The 20,019-nt window shown below is 38.8% G+C and overlaps 1 protein-coding gene across 1 annotated transcript; it reads right to left on the bottom strand.

Moving 5' to 3' along the window:
- Positions 1–239: 239 nt before the first annotated feature.
- LOC140929751 (uncharacterized) lies at positions 240–19,997 on the bottom strand. Its single transcript, XM_073379464.1, has 22 exons — positions 19,978–19,997; positions 19,509–19,618; positions 18,239–18,314; positions 17,083–17,271; positions 16,430–16,594; positions 15,745–15,867; positions 14,462–14,585; positions 13,036–13,491; positions 12,316–12,535; positions 11,232–11,297; positions 10,396–10,472; positions 9,790–9,864; positions 9,663–9,703; positions 9,063–9,177; positions 8,459–8,499; positions 6,832–7,000; positions 5,317–5,388; positions 4,491–4,572; positions 3,656–3,717; positions 2,559–2,630; positions 1,339–1,560; positions 240–443 (listed from the first exon to the last, which is right to left on the bottom strand). Exons 1-22 carry the CDS (start codon positions 19,990–19,992, stop codon positions 352–354), a joined length of 2,664 nt encoding a protein of 887 aa, XP_073235565.1. The 5' UTR covers positions 19,993–19,997; the 3' UTR covers positions 240–351.
- Positions 19,998–20,019: the final 22 nt, after the last annotated feature.

Raw genomic sequence — 20,019 nt, 5'->3', positions numbered from 1 at the left:
CCTAATTGTTTCCTTAAAAAACAACTTCAGTCAGCAGTGGTATTCTTCAAAAGATTAAGCAGTAACCTGAACAAAAACAATTGCTAATCTGACTACAGCTTGCATCGCCATAGATCTAAAGTATTGCTGGCTTGTACGTGAGGTCACGGCGGCCATGTTGGTTGTTAAGAACAAAAGCATTTCTCTCCGCGGCTGGGAACTAAACTCTATTTTCATGTATTTCACATGGTTGCAAACTAAGAGACATCACCATGTTATTCTTATCTTATAAAATGTTGTGTATCTGTGAAAGAGGGTTGAAGACAGCAAAATTTGTCAGTAAGAATCATATCTGCTTTTGAAGGCGATTCCTCATTGTTGCTGTTGTTCTTCGTCTGAATCTTCGGAATCCTGAGATGGCGGCGTACAATTATTTGTTCTCAAGGCTTTAAGCGAAGGACAACCTAAACATAGCAAAAAGGGTCGAAAAAAATTTAAAAGGAGTAACAAAAAATACGTAAAATGGAGCGATTCTCGCCTCAGTTTCATAAAGGTATGTGGAAATATGTTCGAAAATCTCCAGGTTCCCTGTACCACGGGATTGTCTCCCCAATCGGGTTGTTCTTTCGCTTTTCCCGCCCTTAGCGCGGGGCGCGAGGTCAGATATGCTTAGTTCGAGTAATGATTGGTTCGATGGTTATTACGCTCTAGCAGGGTTAGACACATTATATTGGCATATATTTGGGCATAACATCAAGCTCCAACTAAATGGTATTCTTATGTCTACAATGTAACCTGAGTATCATAAAAAAATAGAAAATAAAAAAAAATAAAAAATAGAAAAAACAAGAAAAGAAAGCCTGATACTCAAGTTCATTCTAATGCGGCTTTAAGCCTCCTAGACGCTGCCAGCAAAAATGGACTAGCACGCGGTTTAACTCTATTTTAATGAGCAACCCTTAGTTTGGTCTCTACAGTAAAAGAACTCAAGAAAGGCAACAATGGCTATTTCCCTTTATTCAAAAACAACCGAACAAACAAGGCCATGACAAAGTGACAAAGCTTAAAACAACATGCCACATCAAAATCCAACAAACCACTTTCTATTCAATAGTCAGCATAGCTGCCAGTTTTCTTCGGCGCGCAAGCAAACAAGCTAAGGTTAGTGAACGGCGAAGCCCGAAAGTGAGCTCCAACGAGCGGTGAAGCCGCGAGTTAGCCGCGACAAGAATAAATATCTTGTTCCCGCCCCAATCTCCTCACAGCTTTACCGCCCTCACCCACCGCTGACCGCTGCTCACTCAGCTTATTTGCGCGCCCATCGCCTTCATGACCCAAAGGTCCGAAGAGAATCAATACCTGTAAGAAGTGTAAGACAGCCGCTTGGTGTGACTCTTGTCCAATCAAGATTCAACTGACTCAGCACTGGCAGTACCAGCTGATCTAATCTCTTGTCTGATATCCTAGTTCTGCTTAAGTTCAGCTGCGTTAGGGTTTTGCACTCGTTTAAAGTGCCATTCAGTAGAAGCTTGTTACTTATTCTTTTGGATGATAAACCAAGAATACGCAGGTGTCTAAAACCTGTGTGGGCCAGAAAACAAACCTAAAGTAAGTTAAAGAGTTGAAAGTGAAAGTCTTCATGTGTGAAGATTTGTCTTGAAATCAAACTGATCCAAACGGCTTTACTTTACAGACTGATCATTGCGTTTGACGTACAACGCACTCCTTATACAGAATGGAGCGTAATTGTGTTCTTGCCTAGTCCCTGTAGGGCGTTTTCCCAGTCATTCTCGGTCAATTCACTTTGGTGACGTATCCGAGGCGAACGGGCGGAAACGAATTGGCCGCGAGGAATAATGAAGCCTAGGGACTAGGCAAATTGAGCAACCTTCGTTGCTTGACTGAACGGATACTGGGAAACGATTCTGGCATACCTGGCTGCACACTTACAGGGGCAAACTGGAGTTAAGTAGGGGCGAATTGTTTGGGAGCAAATAGTCTTTGCAAAAGAGAAGTGTTTGGGGTGAGGGGGAGGGGGGGAATTTGCTCAGAGGACAGTTTTGCAGGGGCGAGTCTGGAGTTAAGTTGGAGAGAATTTTTTAGGAGCAAACACTCCATGTGATAGGGAACTGTTCAGTTTAGCGGCATATTTTATTAGGGGACAAGTGCGTTCGACTTACAATGCACTCCTATTACAGAATGGAGCATGATTGTACTAGGTAACCTTCGTTGATTGACTGAACGGATATTGAGACAGGATTTTGGCATCCCCACAGAATTTAGAGGAGCGAACCTGAGTTCAGTTGGGTCTGGGAGCAACTAGTCTATGCGACAAAGAATTGTTTCGGGCCAATTTGCTTAGGGGACAAGTGCGTTCGACGTACAAAACGAGATGGTATTGGACAATCTTAGTTGGAAGAGATCTTGGAACATGAATCTGACATGTCTACTGATTTGTTGGGACGAGTCTGGAGTTAAGTTGGGACGAATTGTCTGGGAGCAAATAGTCTGCGAGAGAGAATTGCTTTGGAGTGAATTTTCTGAGGAGACAATTTGACCAGACAGCAGGTAGTACTTACATGAGAGCACAGTACACCCATCATCCGTTACCAGCGTTCTGTCCAAATTCAGCTCCTCAAGCTCAGTCAGTGCTGTTGAAGGAAACCAGAAAAAAGAAATTACTGTGACTTTTTTGATCCCAAAGACAAATTTGGAGATGACTAACTTTTGAGGCTCCGGATAAAGTCCTATTATCAACTGCGTCGCAGTGTAATGAAGAGAGGTGCCTGTAATATCTACAGGGGGCGTCTACTGTGTCCAGCCCGCCCCTAGACAGAAAGCCGCTCCCATGACTGGTAATTCCCGGAACCCAGCCATTTATCCGGTCACCTCGCCACCAACGAAATCGTCTCCAAAAATGAAAATGAAAAGAACTTTCATGAGCAGAAATTTTCTCTTAACCTTTACTTTCCCATGGACCACGTGACACGAAACGCTTTGGCCGCGCGGGATAATGAGGCCCAGGGACTAGGCAACTGTTTTATTATATTTCAAACAAATGACCGGAGGTTGTGAAACTTTCTGTCAGTTTTTTTCACCTCTAAAAAGTCAAAGTTTACTACTTTCACCGAAGCATTTGGAGAATTAAGAGCGCAAAAAGTTCGACGCAAGGATAAACAGATTTGTATTTAGGTCGACTGCAAATTCGAATAAGTTTGTCGAAAAAGTAAAAACCCTAGATGACGCTACGTATTAACCCCTACGTATTAAACTGTGTCAACAATTTAAGAGTTATTCCTTGGTTCTTTGGGGCGATTTCGTTGGTGGCGAGATGAAACCCCCAGCGATGAGCCCCCACACCACACCGGATCCCTCAGGCTTTGGCAAAATTGAAAATGAAGAACGCACTGCACAGAAAAAAGCCGCCACCAGCTTTGTCAGCTTTAATACACGGAAATGTGCTTTGAGACGACTGAGAGTGCTCGGAGCATGCGCCGAACTCATCTGCCGCTGGCCGCCATGAGCATATTGGCTGTTCTTTGTTGTTTACTGCGTTAAATTGTATTTAACCTCATTTGTGTGCCAAGTGTGGAAGTACTGTTTGAGCATGAATTGTGTCTGAAAAGGAACTCTCTACAGGAACATTATGCGCCTCAGCAATAAAATATAGCCTCACCTGCTAAACTTTTCATTCCATCATCTGTCAGTTTTGTATTGCTAAGTGACAACTGCGTTAATCTAAGAAAAGGGTTAGGGTAACAATGGAATGTTTAAATTATTATTTAACGAAAAGGAGGCAAACATGTCTACAACATTATATTAAACGCGACAAACAACAAAAATTAACTTTGAAAAAAACTGTTAGGCTAAGAAGTCTTCAAAAACTAGCAATTTTAATCCGCTTTAATCTTCTTCCAGTTTGTCTATCTGTGCCTACTTTTGTATTTGCTGTGTTATTAATACCTTCTTTTAATATTTTAAGCGATTACTTTTATGTTTCACCCAATTTGGTGGCAGTTCCTATAGTTAGAACTTTGATAAAATTCGTGACACAGCTCCTTTAAACTGCTCAAATACACTTCACCGCTGATCTTTAACACAGGTTACCCAGGCTCACTGTTTGTGTCACGTAAGGGTTTCATATGGGTAAATATAGAGAACATATGGGGCGAAGTTTAGTATAGTCTCCAAAACTACGAAGGAAAGGTGAAGGAGACAATTTTTCCCGAAACTTCGTGTACAAATTAGCGACAACAACAACTCGCCATATGGTAAGTTTCATCGACTTTCATTTCCATTTTCTAGCAAATATCAAGACCTAAACTTCGCCCCATATGTTCTCTATATTTACCCATAAGAAATCCGTACATGACACAAACAGTGAGCTCGGGTTAACTGTGTTCTTTAATACTACCCTTCGACCAGGGGATACTTATTTGGGATAGTTCTATTGAAAAGAGTAGCCTCTACTCGCAGGGTTCTTCAAAACATGGAATATCAAATGTTTTTACCTTGTCATGTGTGCTATTGAATAAACACCATTGTCTGTGATGTGAATATAATCTGAGAGGTCAAGAGCTACCAACGGGAGTCCTGCAAGAGAAAAATCATTAACGCTATCACTGTACCATTTCAATACAGTGTCAGTAACCAGGAGGGGGGGGGGGGGGGGGGGGGGGGGGGTCCTGCAAGATACGCAATGCATGACAAGATTGTTTTAACTACCAAGGGGGCCTGCAACGGAGAAAATCATTTATTCTACAAATGCATTATTGCAATTAAGTTTAAGCTAAGTAAATCTAAATGCTGTCTTCTCCCCAAATGTCTTGGGTCGCATTTTACCATAGGATTACTCAGTGCTGAAAATAAAGCAAAGTACGGACGCTGACTACACGTCATGCTTTGTTAAGCTAGTGACATGTCTGACTGACATGGCCATGCAAGGGATTGTGGGTTATTACCGAACTTTGCAAAGCCGTACAGAAGTAAAGTAGACCTGGAAAAGGTTAGCTAAGCCAGCATAAACCAAGGTATATGGAGCACCCTTAGTCACAAATTGGCTGGCTTTAAACGCACATCAGCAACAGGCAAATATTGTTCATTTTGCCAAAATACCCGTCAATTATTGTTCCATTTTAGAAGTAGAGGGCGCTTGACAGTGCTGGGAAATTTTCGTGATTTTCCGTGCCACCGAATACATTTTGTTACACAAGCTCTTTCTTGGCCTAGAAAACTTGACTACTAGGGCGTCAGGTCAGACAAACAAGGCAAATATCTTACCAATAAATCCACGAAGTAAGGAAAAAAAATTTGCGTTTTATAGTTCATCTTCCTTACCTTGTATATTGTTTATTCCTTGGTCTGTAATGTGTAGTCTGTTGGGCAGTTTTACAGTAGACAACTTCAAACCTTTGAATTTAAGCAGTGAGCAAATAACAAATAATTTTAGTAAGACCGTCCATAGCAAACTTCAATGTTGTTGATTTTAACGTATTATTGCAGATAACGGAAGACCCTTGGGAAACGAACCACATTGTATCCAATCTTGAACAATATCTGATAGCAGATCTAAGGGGGCTCGAGCCCAAATCGTATCAAAATGTGTTTAAATGATTTGTTCGAATAACTGCCACACAGGCTACAATTCACCTGAACACATTTCGTATAGGGACGGGGTGGGGGATTTGAGCGCGCTTCTCCTGCACCCAAAATCCTTATTTCCTTTCCTTTTGAACGCCTCCCACACAGGCTAGGTAAGACAATCAGATGGAAACACTTCTGATGCCACATTGGATTATCCAGACAACTGATAGAACCCCAATCTAAAGGAAAGCTCTATGCAGGCTGGTATTGATTGTCTTGACTTTTGCAATCATCCCAAAGATTTAAGGCTTAAAGTCAGCAATAATTATCAGTATTATACTACTACATGAGAATTTTCTGCAATTTGATTGGCTTAGAGCAGTGGTATTTCAGCTTAATTTGAAGTACCTACATGTGAAAATTACAAACCTTTTGTGGGTAGTAGTATAAACAAATTTTTTTGTGTCTCTCTCATAAAACAGTAGATTAGTATAGGTAATAGCATGATTTGTACGTGGTATTTATGCCAAATATCACTACAAATCATGCTATTACCTATACTAATCTACTATTTTATGAGAGAGGCACAAAAAAATCATGTGACATCAACTGAGTTGATGGCATAAAGTGGCCTCAGAAACTCTCAATAAACCCTGTTGTTGTTCAGAACATAGAAAAACTTGTTGAAAGCAGCAAACAAGAGTCAACAATCTGCCGGTGTCTTAACGTTGGTGCTTAATACTTGAAAAATTCCCCACTTTAGAAAAAAGGCGGGAATTGGAGCAGAAATGTGTCCCGCTATTGTTTCTGGGATGGTTACTAGGGATGGGATGGTCAGTTACTGGCCAATAATAGACAGCTTTAGATTCAAGGACGAGGACGGCTAACGAGGACGACATTTAATTTTAAGTTTTCTCGTCTATTCTCTAAAAACAGACACCCCGGAAAGTTTCAATGTACTTTTTTTCACCACAAAAGTTAGCAGGCTTTTTTCCGTTGAAGGAGGCTAAGCCCTCTCCCGAGCGCCAAATGATAAAATTTCCAACATTTGATAACTTGTTTTCGCCGTTACCACATTCTCGCTAAAACTCGTAGTAGACTGATGACGGCTACCACACTTACCCGCCAAAATGACGTTGGTTCGCGGAAAGGTCTCTATTTTTCCCTGTCCCTAGTATACGTCACAGTCCCAGACGTCTTAGCCAAAGTTAACTCTACCCAGTTTCTTTCTAGCCTCTAAAGTGGCGAATAGTAGTTCCAGGATCTCACCTTGCAGATGACACAGCCCATCATCAGTGACGTTTGTTGAGAGAAGACTTAATGACGCAAGGGATGGATGATTCTCCAATGCAACCAAACTATCATCACATATTTCTGTGTGTGACACATTTAGAATTTCCAACTGGGGTAACTGATGGACAACTTCTAAAGAAGAGATCTAGGAAAAATCATAAGCCACGCTTCTCATCAATCCACCACTAACTACTGACAGTCCTTAGAGAAGCTCTGTACACAGGCTACCCAAGATCACACTCAAATGTCTTTTTAAAATGTTTTAAGCAACTTCATTGAGTAACACATAGTTGAAAAGAGATTTGAAAAAGGGTGGGGAGGGTGGGAAGGGGGGACAAAACGTCAGCAAGGGAAAGCTGCAAACTGAAAACTAAGACACATGCATGGTGCTCAACAAAGGAGACTAACCAGTCATAGGATGTACAGTCGACTCCCGATAACTCGAACCGTCAAGGGAAATCGAAAAAAGTTCGAGTTATCGGGAGCTCCAAGAAAATAGTAGAGAGTAAGGTAAAAAACAGTTTTTACTGCACAGTGAACATTTTAATCACATTCAGTTGTAGAAATGTCAAGTGAAAATTAAAAGATACTTCTAGATTATAAATCAGAACGTAACGCAACAAAACATAGCCTAAACAGAGCATGCGTTTTACTGTTTTGAGAAGTAAAGCTGCTTCACGTTAGCCTGTGACAATCAACATCAGCCTCCACTAGTAAACTATACCGCTAGAACACGTCAATAGGAAATCCAAAATTTAATGTTTCGGACGCCAGAAGACGGCTTTTTTCCCGACTTTTTGAGGGCTCAAAACATTGTTCGAGTTATCGAGGGTAAAATTATAAAGAAAATGAGCTGAGGGGAAACGAAAATTGGTTCGAGTTATCGAGGTTTCGAGTGACGGAGGGTAAAATTACAGTGAATGTATGACGGCAATCCAGGGGAAATCGATTTTGATTCGAGTTAGCGCGAGGTTCGAGTTACCGAGGGTTCGAGTTATCGGGAGTCGACTGTATTTACAAACATGCACAATATAAAGTAAGCATTAAAGGATAAAAAAATATAAGGTGCATAAAAATCTGATAATGGTAACGTGGATAGTTCATATAAATGAAATGGGACAGGCCAGGTCTATGTCATAGAGTAATTTTGAGTCATGACACTATTTTTATGTGACTCTACAGCGTGACTTTATTAGCATTTACAGTGAGTGTTGTGCTTTTCTTAGCAGTGGAAACACAATGGAAAAACTCACCATAAATGCATTAGATCAACCTGAGAGGCAGTGACGAAAAACAGCAAATGCAACACTAAATAGAGGAAAATTAAAAATCGTTGCAGAAAAAAGTAATTTTCTAAGACTGGACACTCTTGTTTTCATACTCATCTTTATAGTTCAGATCACTGGAACACAACACACATGCCCCAAAACCTAGTAGAGTCACATTTGTAGCACTTGTGAGGTGAGCTTGGGCCACCTGTGCTCTGTCACAATTCTCTAAGTTATAGCAGTGCTTTCATATACATAGGAGAAAATTGGGCAGGATGTTAAAGTGCTGTTACAATTACACTAACGCTACAAAAATGTACATTGTTGTAGTTTACCTTTGTATTGCCAATGACAAGAACCTTGAGGGCTTTGAGGTCTACATTGGTTTGACAAAGCAAAAAGCAGAAATTAACTATTCACACAAAGAACAGAAGAGTGACAGAAGTCAATCCAACTTTGGACCCGAGACAAAGTCATAGACCTGCTCTTAATAGTAAAAAGGTAGCCAAATCTCTAAATGCTTTTTCCAAGGAAAACACATCACGAATAATAATTATATATCAAAATGGCTGCTTAACAACCTGGAGGCCTTGTCTCACATAAGCTTTCTAGTGTCTCTTCTTTTTTCTTTCCAGTTGCTTTATATTGTCTGCTGTTTTTTTTACTTCTTTTGTGTGGCAAATAAATAAATAAATAAAACATTTGCACATGTACATAGATTAACTACGATTATCCAAGTGGGCGTACTCCTGAATAGAATTTCTTCCAAACTTGGTCAACACTAGCTGGTTATGGAGAATTAGCCAGGAAATTTGAGCCAATCAGAAATGGAGAAATATATTTTGAATGAAAAATTAAGTGTTATAAACGTATATCTGAACTGAGTACAATCCCTCAATATTTCCTTTATCTTCAGGAATCAAGAATCCCGAAACCCACCTCGCATGGCTTGAAGGCTGTGATCTGTGATGTTGGTTCCACTAAAACTAATGTACGCCAAGTTAGGACAACATGCAGCATTCTCCATAAAATGGCAAACTCCAGCATCAGTTATCTGGAATTAAATTGTTGATGACATTACAGTGAGCGCTGACAACATGATAACAGATGTAGGCTTGAAGACGGACTGGCTCCTCTTGTCGAAAAGTTGGGAGAGTTGCAATATTCATTTTTTTTTTTTTTTACACAGTAGGAGAGCCAGGTTATGCTGTATTGATGCCGCTCATCATACGAAAGAGTTGACCCACATACATAGTTATTCACTGCTGTAGGAAGGGTGAATATGTTGGCACTCCATCATCCTGTTTTTTCTAAGAAGTTATTTTCCATATTCTAGAGAATTTGATGGCCACATCCTTTTACATTGTTCCTGAAAAGAATGTATCATGCTCCTGGATAAATTATTTTTGCTACCATTCGTCTTATTATGATTATCATATGTTGATGTTTCTAGGGTGATAGGATTGGTGTCAGAGTTACGTGTCATAGAAAGGACTATTTTCTTTTCATTTTTTTAACAAAATTATATATTTCCCTTACTTTGGTCATATCCATTTGTAATGTCGCTAGAGATGGAAGCTCTACAAGAGAACAGACAATAACAGAATGACAAAGAACCTTTTTCAAAAGCTAAAACTGTGGGCCCACATCTGTCTTTTCTCCTTACCTTTAATATGGTGGAAACATTTGTCAGTGAGTTGGCTGCACTGACTCAAGTTGAGTGATTTCAGCCTCTTTAGAACTAAAGAAAAATAGAACTAGTCATCAATGGTACCACCTAAGAACGCCAAGATCCTTGGGTCAATTCAATAAAACTTAAATTACACTTGTAATTTACAAGTAGTGTAGCAGGAGTTTCAATAAAAATTGAAGTAGCCAGCAGGTTTGAATAAAGTAACTGACCGTACGAACACACTATCATTAGTTTCCATCTTCAACAGTAGAACCGCTCCATAACTCTAGCTAGCCTAACATAACATAGCATAATATTTAATTAGCATTCCCAAACACAGAAATGGTTGCTGTTAAACTATAGATGGTTTTCAAGGTGATGTCATAAAATTGAGTTAGAAGTTGTCATTACAGCAAAAATAAATTAGGAAAAATCTCACAAAATTCATTTTCTGCAAAATACTGAAAAGCAAAGTATGTGAAATGAAAAGTCAAAATATGTTAAAATCAGAGGATATTTGACATCCACCGAAACAAACTAGAGGAAAAGGATACATGGCCAATGTTGAATAATTTAAGCAAATAAAAAAAAATTAAATACCTCCGACAGCTTCAAGTGCTCTGTCAGTTATAAGAGGACATGCCTTCAAACTAAGATGAGTTAGATGTCTGTGTAACCTAGATAAAAAGTAAGAGTTCATGTGTAGCCATACATATGTCTCAAATTGCGTACATGTCAATGTTAATTCCTAAAAAGGCATTAAAATGAGACCATTTAAACTTTTAAATCCTTATATTATTAAAAGTTAAATTTTCATGTGCCTTTTCCCCTTTGACATCGGAATGATTGAAATTCTTCAAGTAAACCCAGTGTCATTAAAGTAAAAAAGTAAAGTGATTGTGCCACAATTGCTTTCTCCATGACTTTAAATAGCAAATATGTTACAAAAATTAGAAAAGGTAGAGATTGAAATGTTCAGCAAGTTTGACACAATATAGACTGTGAACAGTCTCTCATTTTCCTTTTGAGACCTGGTAGAATGCGAGTAAGAGAAATGAGGGCATGTTTGAGCGATGAGTGGCTAGTAATTTGCATAATTTTGACTTTTCACTTGCCTTGTGTGGCTCTCAGAGGAAGGAAGGACGACTGTTTGCAGTCTAGACACAATACAGGATTCCCAGGGACACAATACTATACAATACTACGAAAGCTTTTCCTAAACAGGGTTTTAACCTTCTAAATATCTTCTAAGTTTGTTCAACACTTGCTAGTTATGAAAAATTAGCTGATGCATTTAAGCCATTAGAAACTGAGATATTTATAATAAATGTTTGATGCCAATAACACTGTTGGTAAACTAACTTTGATATACAGAAAATAATATACAGGTGTAGTAGTTCACTAATAAGATGACTATGTTAGCATTAACATCTGACCTGAGAGCTATAAGCAGTTCATTAGTAACCAATGGGTAACAATCCAACTTCACATTGCGCAAGCCACTGTTGAAAAAATGACAAAATTTAAAATAATTATTAAAAACTATGAGATTAAACCTGATAATACTGAACCAGCCTATTTGGGCAAGTTTCTTTTTTTCACTAAAAAGGATAATACTAGAAATAAGTAAATCGCAGGACCTCGTGAAGGACTAAACTTAATTTTTTTAAAAGGATGTTAAACAAGTCAGAAGTTGATTTTCCATGTCCCTGTTTTAATCTGATTTATATCAACATACACTTGCGAAGCTACTTATTGCTATTAAATTATACTCCATAAAAGGGAGAAGTGTAAAGCAAAGGCTTTGAATTGTCTTCTGCCAAAGCATAACAACCAAAGAGAGGAAACAAAATAGACCTATTCGGCTAACTCAATGTTGTACCCAATTCAAATCTCCCGGGGATAAGATTCTTTGTGACTTGTATTTACATTATAATGTTGCATTCACATTTAAATGATATGGAAATTCCTGAAACAAAACGTTTTATTCCCAAAGGGTTTGAATTGGTTACAACATTGAGTTAGCCAAATAGGTCTATTCTACTCTCTAGTATCAAATTGGTCGCCCAAAAATAGGACTCTACATCACTTTTTTGATCCTCACTCTATGATGGCAAAACTTCTGTAGTCCTGTTTCAACAAGGCTCTTCTTTCTATCACCCAACCCTAGGATTCTGTGACAGAGGTGGATGGCATTGAGTGACAGAGGGAGGGCTGAACTGGCCTAATAAGTCAAACATTTACTCACTATGTTGTCCATTTAGTTTCAGATGTATCATTACACAAGCGTATGTATTAACTGTTCACTACCAGACCATGTTATGGTCAGATTATTCATCACTAAACCTTTTAAATCTGTGGATGAAATTCAATGGTGTTACCATTTAAAGAAAATTTCTATCACAGAATGTTTGCATAGTACTACTTATTTCTTAGGAGATTCTTAAGAGAATTAATTTTTTATGTTTTTTTTTGGAGGGGGGCCACCCACTAATTGAAGTGTAGGGGCTATTAACATACCAAGAGATAAATGCCTGCATTGCCTTTGGTGAAAGACTTTTATTCTTCATCAGATGCATCAGGATCTTGTCACACACAGCATGAGGAAGTGTTCCCAGGCTGTTGATGGGATTTTGGTGTCCAGGAAGACGGTGACCGACATGATTGATACACAAGTCTTCAAGACGTTGAACATCCCGATGGAGAATTGGCTGATCCTGTTGAATTACACGACTGGTACCTTTAATAAGGTGACAAAAAAAGCCTTTCAAGAATACCATTGATAATATTTTTCATGAGCTTGGGGACACCGTCGAGCAAGTGTGGTTTAAAAAAAAAGGCAAAGGGCAAAGGAATTCTCCCCGCAATCTCAGGGCTTGAAGAAACTCCTGTCTGGTAGTCCGAGACAAGTAAATTTCCTTGTGGGGTAATAACTAAAGTAACTTTTAAAACTCACAGGCAAATCATCCTCTAACAAAATCATTAACTAATGGCCTCAGGCAGGCAAACTGTGAGTGCTGCTTGCCCAAAGGACAAGCTGAAATTCAAGTGTTTTTTTTTTTTCAACCCTGATTCTAGATGGAATGGCAAAGGAGGAATGGACTTCCATCTTGTCTTTCCAGAATTTTTTCACCAGGATAAACTGAGATTTCAGCCTCAATTTTTGGTATTTCTGTTCTATGAAAATGGTAGATGTGGCTGATTTTTTAAGATTAACTTCATTAACTACAATGTACTTACCTGTCTCAGGCCTACGCTGCAAATGTTGTCTCATCTCCAATCTTCTAACAGCTGACTCCCCAGGGCTTTGCGCTCTCAGCACAGGATCAATGTTGTGCGGGTTATGCTCCACTGCACCAAGTCTGACACCTGCTCCCCACATATGACCACGCCCCCTTGCAATAGCATTATTAAATCCCCCAATACCCAGAACATTTGGATTAGGTATTTCAGGGAAATCTTGTAACTCTGGTGGAGGGCTTCTATTTAACATGTTGGGGACACCCTCTTGCTCTTCCTCATCAGAATTGTGCATATTATCACCGTCATCATCATTATCATCATCATCATCATCACTATCATCATTTCTGTGTAATGGTTGACTATTGTTGCTATTCCCAGGACTGCTCAGTTCATTTCTACATGTAGATACCGCTGTAGGTATACCACTGGGATCCAGTTCAGCAGAATCATGACCTATAATAATACAGTCAAACCTCCTCTAAGCGACCACCCAAAATGCAAAGACTGAGTTGTCACTTACGGGAGCTGGTCGTTTACAAGAACCGAACCACAGGGGGCTTCTTCCAAGAAGAGGTCCAGGCACGTCTACTTTATGGAAGATAATTTATTGCATGCAATGTCTAAATTATGACATCTGGAGTTCCATGTTGTCTCTAAAGTTCATCATAGTGCACACAGCAAACACAGAGATCAGAGAATGCATCAAGTGGTCGATTACAAGAGGTTAAAAACAATGGAAAATCATTAACAATCAGGCCCAAAAAGTGGTCGCAGTCACTTGCAGAAGGTGGTCGTTTACAAGAGGTTCCAACTGTAAGGCTTTGACTGAGAAAATTTGGTGTTTTGGATTAGTGGTCATTTATGGGAGGTGGTCGCTTACAAGAGCTGGTTGCACATGGAAGTTCGACTGAATTTAAAGTTAAAAATTTTACCACCACTATGGCTAAAGGATGAAGATAAGAAATGAATGCAACCACATGTTCTCTATTCCTCATCAAATTTTACATCCATTTTGCTCCAGAATGGTGATGTAAAATGACTTGTTCCTTTCTTTAAGAGTAAGACACCGTGCAAAAGCTGAAATGACTAGTTCCAGATTATATCTTTTTAATATCAGATCTTGTTATATATTTCCATCAAGAATATTTTGTTTGAAAATCAACTACAGTGGAACCCCGCTCTAGAGACAACCGCTTGATCATAGGGTTTCTTGACGATGAACTTGTTACAGTTACAATAAATTTTTAAAAATGCGAAAATGTCTACTTTCACCCTCATATTGATAAAGCCATGCGTCCATGATGTTTTTACTGAAAGCTCACTTAATATGGACACCCACTTAATAAGACACCATCACATGTTCCCTTGGTGTCTGTATTGACTGCGTTCCACTGTAGAACACTTTAAGAGACATCTGACTCACCAGTCCCTGTTGATGCTTGGTCGCAATCTTTCTTCTTTACCACAAGTGAGCCACTTGGGCTGAGTCCAAGATCAGCTAGTGTCGACAACATGTCAGCAGCAGTAAATATCCTGTGAGGAAATGGCTGCAAAAAAGGGTTCTTTTTTTATTTATTGACACCTGTTACAGTCTCCCTGCAGGCAACATGCCAGAGAGGTCTAGCCCATTGTGTCAAGGGATGGGTACCTTTTTCTGGTTCTCTTGTTCTAGGGCAGAGGTGGGGGTGGGAAAGGGGGCAGAACAAAGCAAGAAGACTTTGTCTTTGTCTTTACCTAACTAATCTTCCTTTTTCTTATAACACTTTTTTTTCTTTACATCTTATTTTACCAATCTACCTAAATATTTTTACACACCTTGCCTAGAATAGCCTTTGCTACTTACGGTTGTGTTTTTGTTACCAAGATTTTAAAATAAAATAAAGTTGTTTGTTGTTTATTTTTAGTGTTATATAAAAATGGTTTAAAGCCAGTTCTCAATAATGATGCAAGGCCACTTATCCCAGTGATTTTGTTACCGTTTATCCTGTAACCCAAACACTTAAGGATCCCCAAAGATACAAAATATTTCACTGCATACATCCTTATAAGATGTGGAAACATAGAGATGTTGAATGTTGAAAGGGTGCTAAAAATGAAATCAACAAGTAACCTCTGATAGAGCAGCTTAATTCTTTCCAAATTTAGTTATGTTCGCTGTTAAATCATTGTTTTAGTACTTATCTTGGGCTTGGTCTCCAAAGATTAATTACATGGCCCACCAAGAGAACATTTTTTCTAGCATTAAAAACATTGGAAATTCCAAGCAGGCAAGATGGACCATTTGAGTTTTAGTTTTCAAAAGCTGATTCTCAAATTTAAAAAAAATCATGAAAAATTGACAGTGTAAGCTTTTAAAAAATGCAGGCTTATTAAGATACGACTGTAGCCAGTTGCATAACCTTCAATTTGGTAACCTTGAGTAGCAAATCTCAACAACTCCAACTCCAACAATCAGCAATTCTCAATTGCCTTTACAGTCAACTCTCTCTAGGACCGACACCTTTGGGACCGGCACTAAGTGTCCGTCTTAGAGAGGTGTCCATCTTATAGGGAGTCAAATAAAGGGAGTAAAGAAAGGCAGGGACCAACTCTAGGTGTCTGTTTTACAGAGGCGTCTGTCTTATAGAGGTGTCCGTTAAGAGAGAGTTGACTGTATATCACCTCAGTACTGTAATATAAGGAAAAGTTAATCTTAGTGTTTCATACCTGTAACAGATCATAGATGTCAGAGGTTAGATGGTACTGGCTTCTGATGAACAGCATTACTTCTTCTAGTTTAGCATCAGGAGAAAAAGTCTCTCTTCTAAGAAGTCCAGTGGGACCTCTGATCTGAAACAGTTTTTGTAAGAAACATATTTAACTCCATCAGAAGAAGTGATGTTATTTGCCTTTCTTGATAGGTTTTATTTGGAAAGCACTACTTAATCAGGAATCTTGTTTGTCGAGCAGGATGCACTGTTTGATTTTATCCGCCTTGTAAAAAGTTAGAGAGCCACCTGGCAAAGATGAACATTATCAGAGAAAAATACTGTCTGTTACCAAGAGCCTCTCTACAGAATAATTCACAAAGTAAGACTTCATCGCTCTGTGAACAAAATATATACTGTGAAAGGTTTGAACCCAGGAGTCATATCATAAGTAGGTTGAGTATGATCATCCGGTTGAACGTCCTTTAGAATTCAACTCCAAAAAAATTTGCCAACATTTGACAAATTAAACGAAATGGAATATGCATAAAGTTTGAGGCAGCACGAATTCACTTTTTAAGTGAAGTTTTTGTAGCCATCGCCGGTCGCTGTTGCTTAAGCTCCCTATTATAGCCTAGAAGGGGTGCTTATTCAGGGGAAGGTGCTTATTAGAGCATGGGTACTTATTCTAGGAAATATGGTACCTGAAGCAGACACTGTTTCCGATCCTTCAAGCATTCTTTTGGTGTACCACTGCTAGCACTGATAGCAGGTTGAGATGTGGCTGGATGTGTTCCAGGTTTTGTTAGTCTTCTTTCATGTCTGTTCACCTTGTCGTCTGCTATCTGTTGAAGAATCTCCTGTCGAGCCTACAGGAAACAAGATGATATGGTCAAAGGTCCTTCCTCAATTTCGGTTACTTGGAACAGTACACATAAGCCTGACAAACCTGAGGCCAAAGGTACATTTGTCTCTACATTAGTGCTCCATTTTATGGTAGTAAGCTACTACAAGCTACACAGAAAGTTTGAAAATTTGAGGTCACACCCGGGAATTGCATTGAAAACCTCCTGCATAGAAGGCTGTACACTAACTAGCCGCACTTTCCATTGCCCTAAGTCAAACCTTGTTTACAAAGACACTGGGGTGGAGGCTCTCAATATGGACATCCATGTATTAATATTGTAATGCAAAGAAAGTAGAGCACTTTTCATTCTCAAATGCTGATACAAAAAAATAGATCAAATGGCATATCTTCAAGAGAGCTTCTTTAATGCAAAAACATCAGTTTGCCATTGTTGCAAGGAACCCCTTATAGAATGAATGAATGAAAATGAACAATGTGGTATGTCCTTACTCTTTTTTCCATCAGTTTCCTTCTTTTTGCTTCCATTCTTGCATTTTCTCTTTCTTTTTCCATAAACTGTTGCTTGGCTTTCTGATGCTCTTCACTGACTGTGTAGCGACTTGACAAGTGAGTTGGCACTTGCACAGAACCACCAGCTGATGTGCTTGGTTCTTGACTTGGAATACAAGTAACTTGTGACTGTAATAAACATCAATCAAAGCAGACGTAGGAAAAAATGAACCAATCAAAGTAGAGATCAAAAAGTCCAAGCCAAAAAAAGCTAACAAGCTCTCAGAAAGGAAATATAATGGTGACCACAAGTAGGTTGCAATTTTAATTGGACAAACCAGGAAATATCACATATCACATTGACCCTTACAGTGCCCCCAACATCAATCCCCCTCCTCGGCCCATCCCTCAAAAACACAATGTAACCGAGTCCCCATAATATACCATGGATGTGTCCCAGGACATTATACAAAGTCTTACAAGAGGTACAGACTATAAAAATTTGCCTTTTGAGCCACTGAAGAATTGCATTAACTGCCACAGAAGTCATATAATGATCGAAAAAATTAATGAATAATATTATTTTTGAGGAAAATGGACTAAATTCCAAACTAAAGCATAGAAAAGCTAAAAATTCAATTTTATCTGGGCGATTTGGTGATCTGTACAGGAGACTGGAAGATATGTGCCACATACAGGACTCGTGGACAACCAGCGAGTCTTAGCATAAATGCCGTCATTCTTTGTTCAATGACCAACATATGCAGCTCTGCTTGAGGGAGGATGCAGCAATATGAAAAATAAACCTGTTTCATACCCCTTTCATCCCCCACCTCTCACACCCCCTGCAAGTATTGAATGATAACTTTGAATGTTGAAGAGGGAAAGAAATCCCTTGTATTCAAAAGATTTCTTCTGCTGAGGTATATTAATAACAGTCAAAACAGTGCTTATTTGACAAAGGAGTCTCAACCATTTTATAAGCAGTTGTAGAAAATTACAGTTAACTGTATAAAGGTCATTCACCATAGCTACAACAGAAGGTTCCTTCCAGATAACTGGCGAAATGAAACTTATTCACAGTCTTTTTAAGACATAATGGGGCATAATGACTGTATAAAGTGCTCAACAGAGTTAAGAAAACAGAAAGGCATACCTTATTTTCTTTCACTCGATCAGACTTAATTTCTTCTCTAGTTGCACCACTTTGATCAGCTTGTTTCCTTATCAACCTGGAAAACAGGTTAAATAAATGCTTTGCTTCTACATCACCTGTTGTTCTTTCTGTTTCAGTGTGATGCAATGAAGACACAATAGCTCATTCATAAACCTAAACAAGCTTAAAGACATCATCAACATAACATAACATAAACTTTATTTTACCTTAAATTTACAGAGTAGCTCTGTTGAGGTAATATTTCAGATAAGTAAATAAGGCATGTAATAATCTCTCTCTGAGAGAACAGGAAAAGATTAAAAAAAGAAAGTAGTTCAATGGCCACACATTAGTTCAATAATTGTCGCACCAGTCCATAAAATACACAGCCAACCAATGTCCAAAGACAATAATCAAAGGCATTGAAGCAGTATTTTTTATAATTATTACTCTGGGCAAGGAGGTGGGGGATGGGGAGGGGGGGGGAAAGGGGTGTGGGTTTAATCAGGCAGTGGTCCATATTTGACCTGACATCTATCACCCGTTATTTATTAACCATGATTAAAAACCCCAACTAGTAGGAAGCAAATCAGACGGCCACTTACAAGCATGGCTAAAGAATTTAATTTGATGACTGAGAATCATATCCAAGTAGCAATCAGAATGGGTTCTTGGGGAGTTATTCCCATGTATGGGCTATACAGTTATGTGCTGCTGAACAAGGTAAGTTTTTGTCTCTAGAACTGGGTATAAAAATTGCCCTTTTCAGAAAAAAAACCATTACATTCACAAGGATGCTGTCCCCCCACCCCTCATCATTTCATCTTCATCTTTCCCAGGTAGGGTTTATTACAAAAAAAAAATTGATGACCAGTTCCCAGTTCACTTTCTACCTCAATTGGTTAGAGTGCTGCTTAATTTTTTCAGGCTTTCTTTTCGCAACTGCACAAGTTGCGTATGTAGGTATCTCTAAAGGACAATTTAGACAGTATGATTTTTGCTTATGACTATCATGCACAACTAGCATGCTTCATGATTTTTCAACCATCCATACTCGAACAGTTTTTCACTTACGACATCCACACATGTTGTATGGATGTCATGGGTCTCATTTACACGACACAATCTGATGTGAACTCATGACATATGCCAGTCGTACACGATAGTCATAAGCAAAAGTCGTACCATCTAATATAAACTAGCACTAATGATCTTCTCTGCATTTAGTACTTTACGATATTTTAGAGAGTCTGATAAGCAGCATATTTACCATTCCACTGCTGATTCCAGTGTGTTATTTCCAGCTTCTATTGCTGACTGACAGTCTTCCCATTCAAATCCCATGGATGCCAAACCAACTAACAATTCATCAATATTATTCTACAATTTCATCAATTCAAAGACAAAAAATGATAAATAAAGTTCAGTAATAAGTAAAAGTTTACACAATCACCTTAGCTTCATCAGTCTTTTAACTGTTACGCCTATCATTTAAATTAAAAATTCTCCGTCCGTAGGAACACAATGGTAGGAGATCTTAGCAAGCTCTACTAAGATTTTCAAGGAATATCCCCTTTCATTTTTCTTTTCCCCTGTATAAGTCCTAATTTCTGCATTGTACCAAGGGCAAGATCAAGAAAGAAATTCAAATTAAAACAAAAAATTTTCTTTTAAACTAAAAAAAACGTAGATACAAAGCTCTGCTAGCTAGGAAAATGCAAAGAAACTCGTAAACTCACCATTCCGTCCGCCATCTTTATTTTTTCGTTTTGTGAAACTGA

This window comes from Porites lutea, chromosome 3 (genome assembly GCF_958299795.1).
Source record: "Porites lutea chromosome 3, jaPorLute2.1, whole genome shotgun sequence".
NCBI classification, from domain to species: domain Eukaryota; kingdom Metazoa; phylum Cnidaria; class Anthozoa; order Scleractinia; family Poritidae; genus Porites; species Porites lutea.
This window is presented reverse-complemented; position numbering and strand designations above follow the sequence as displayed.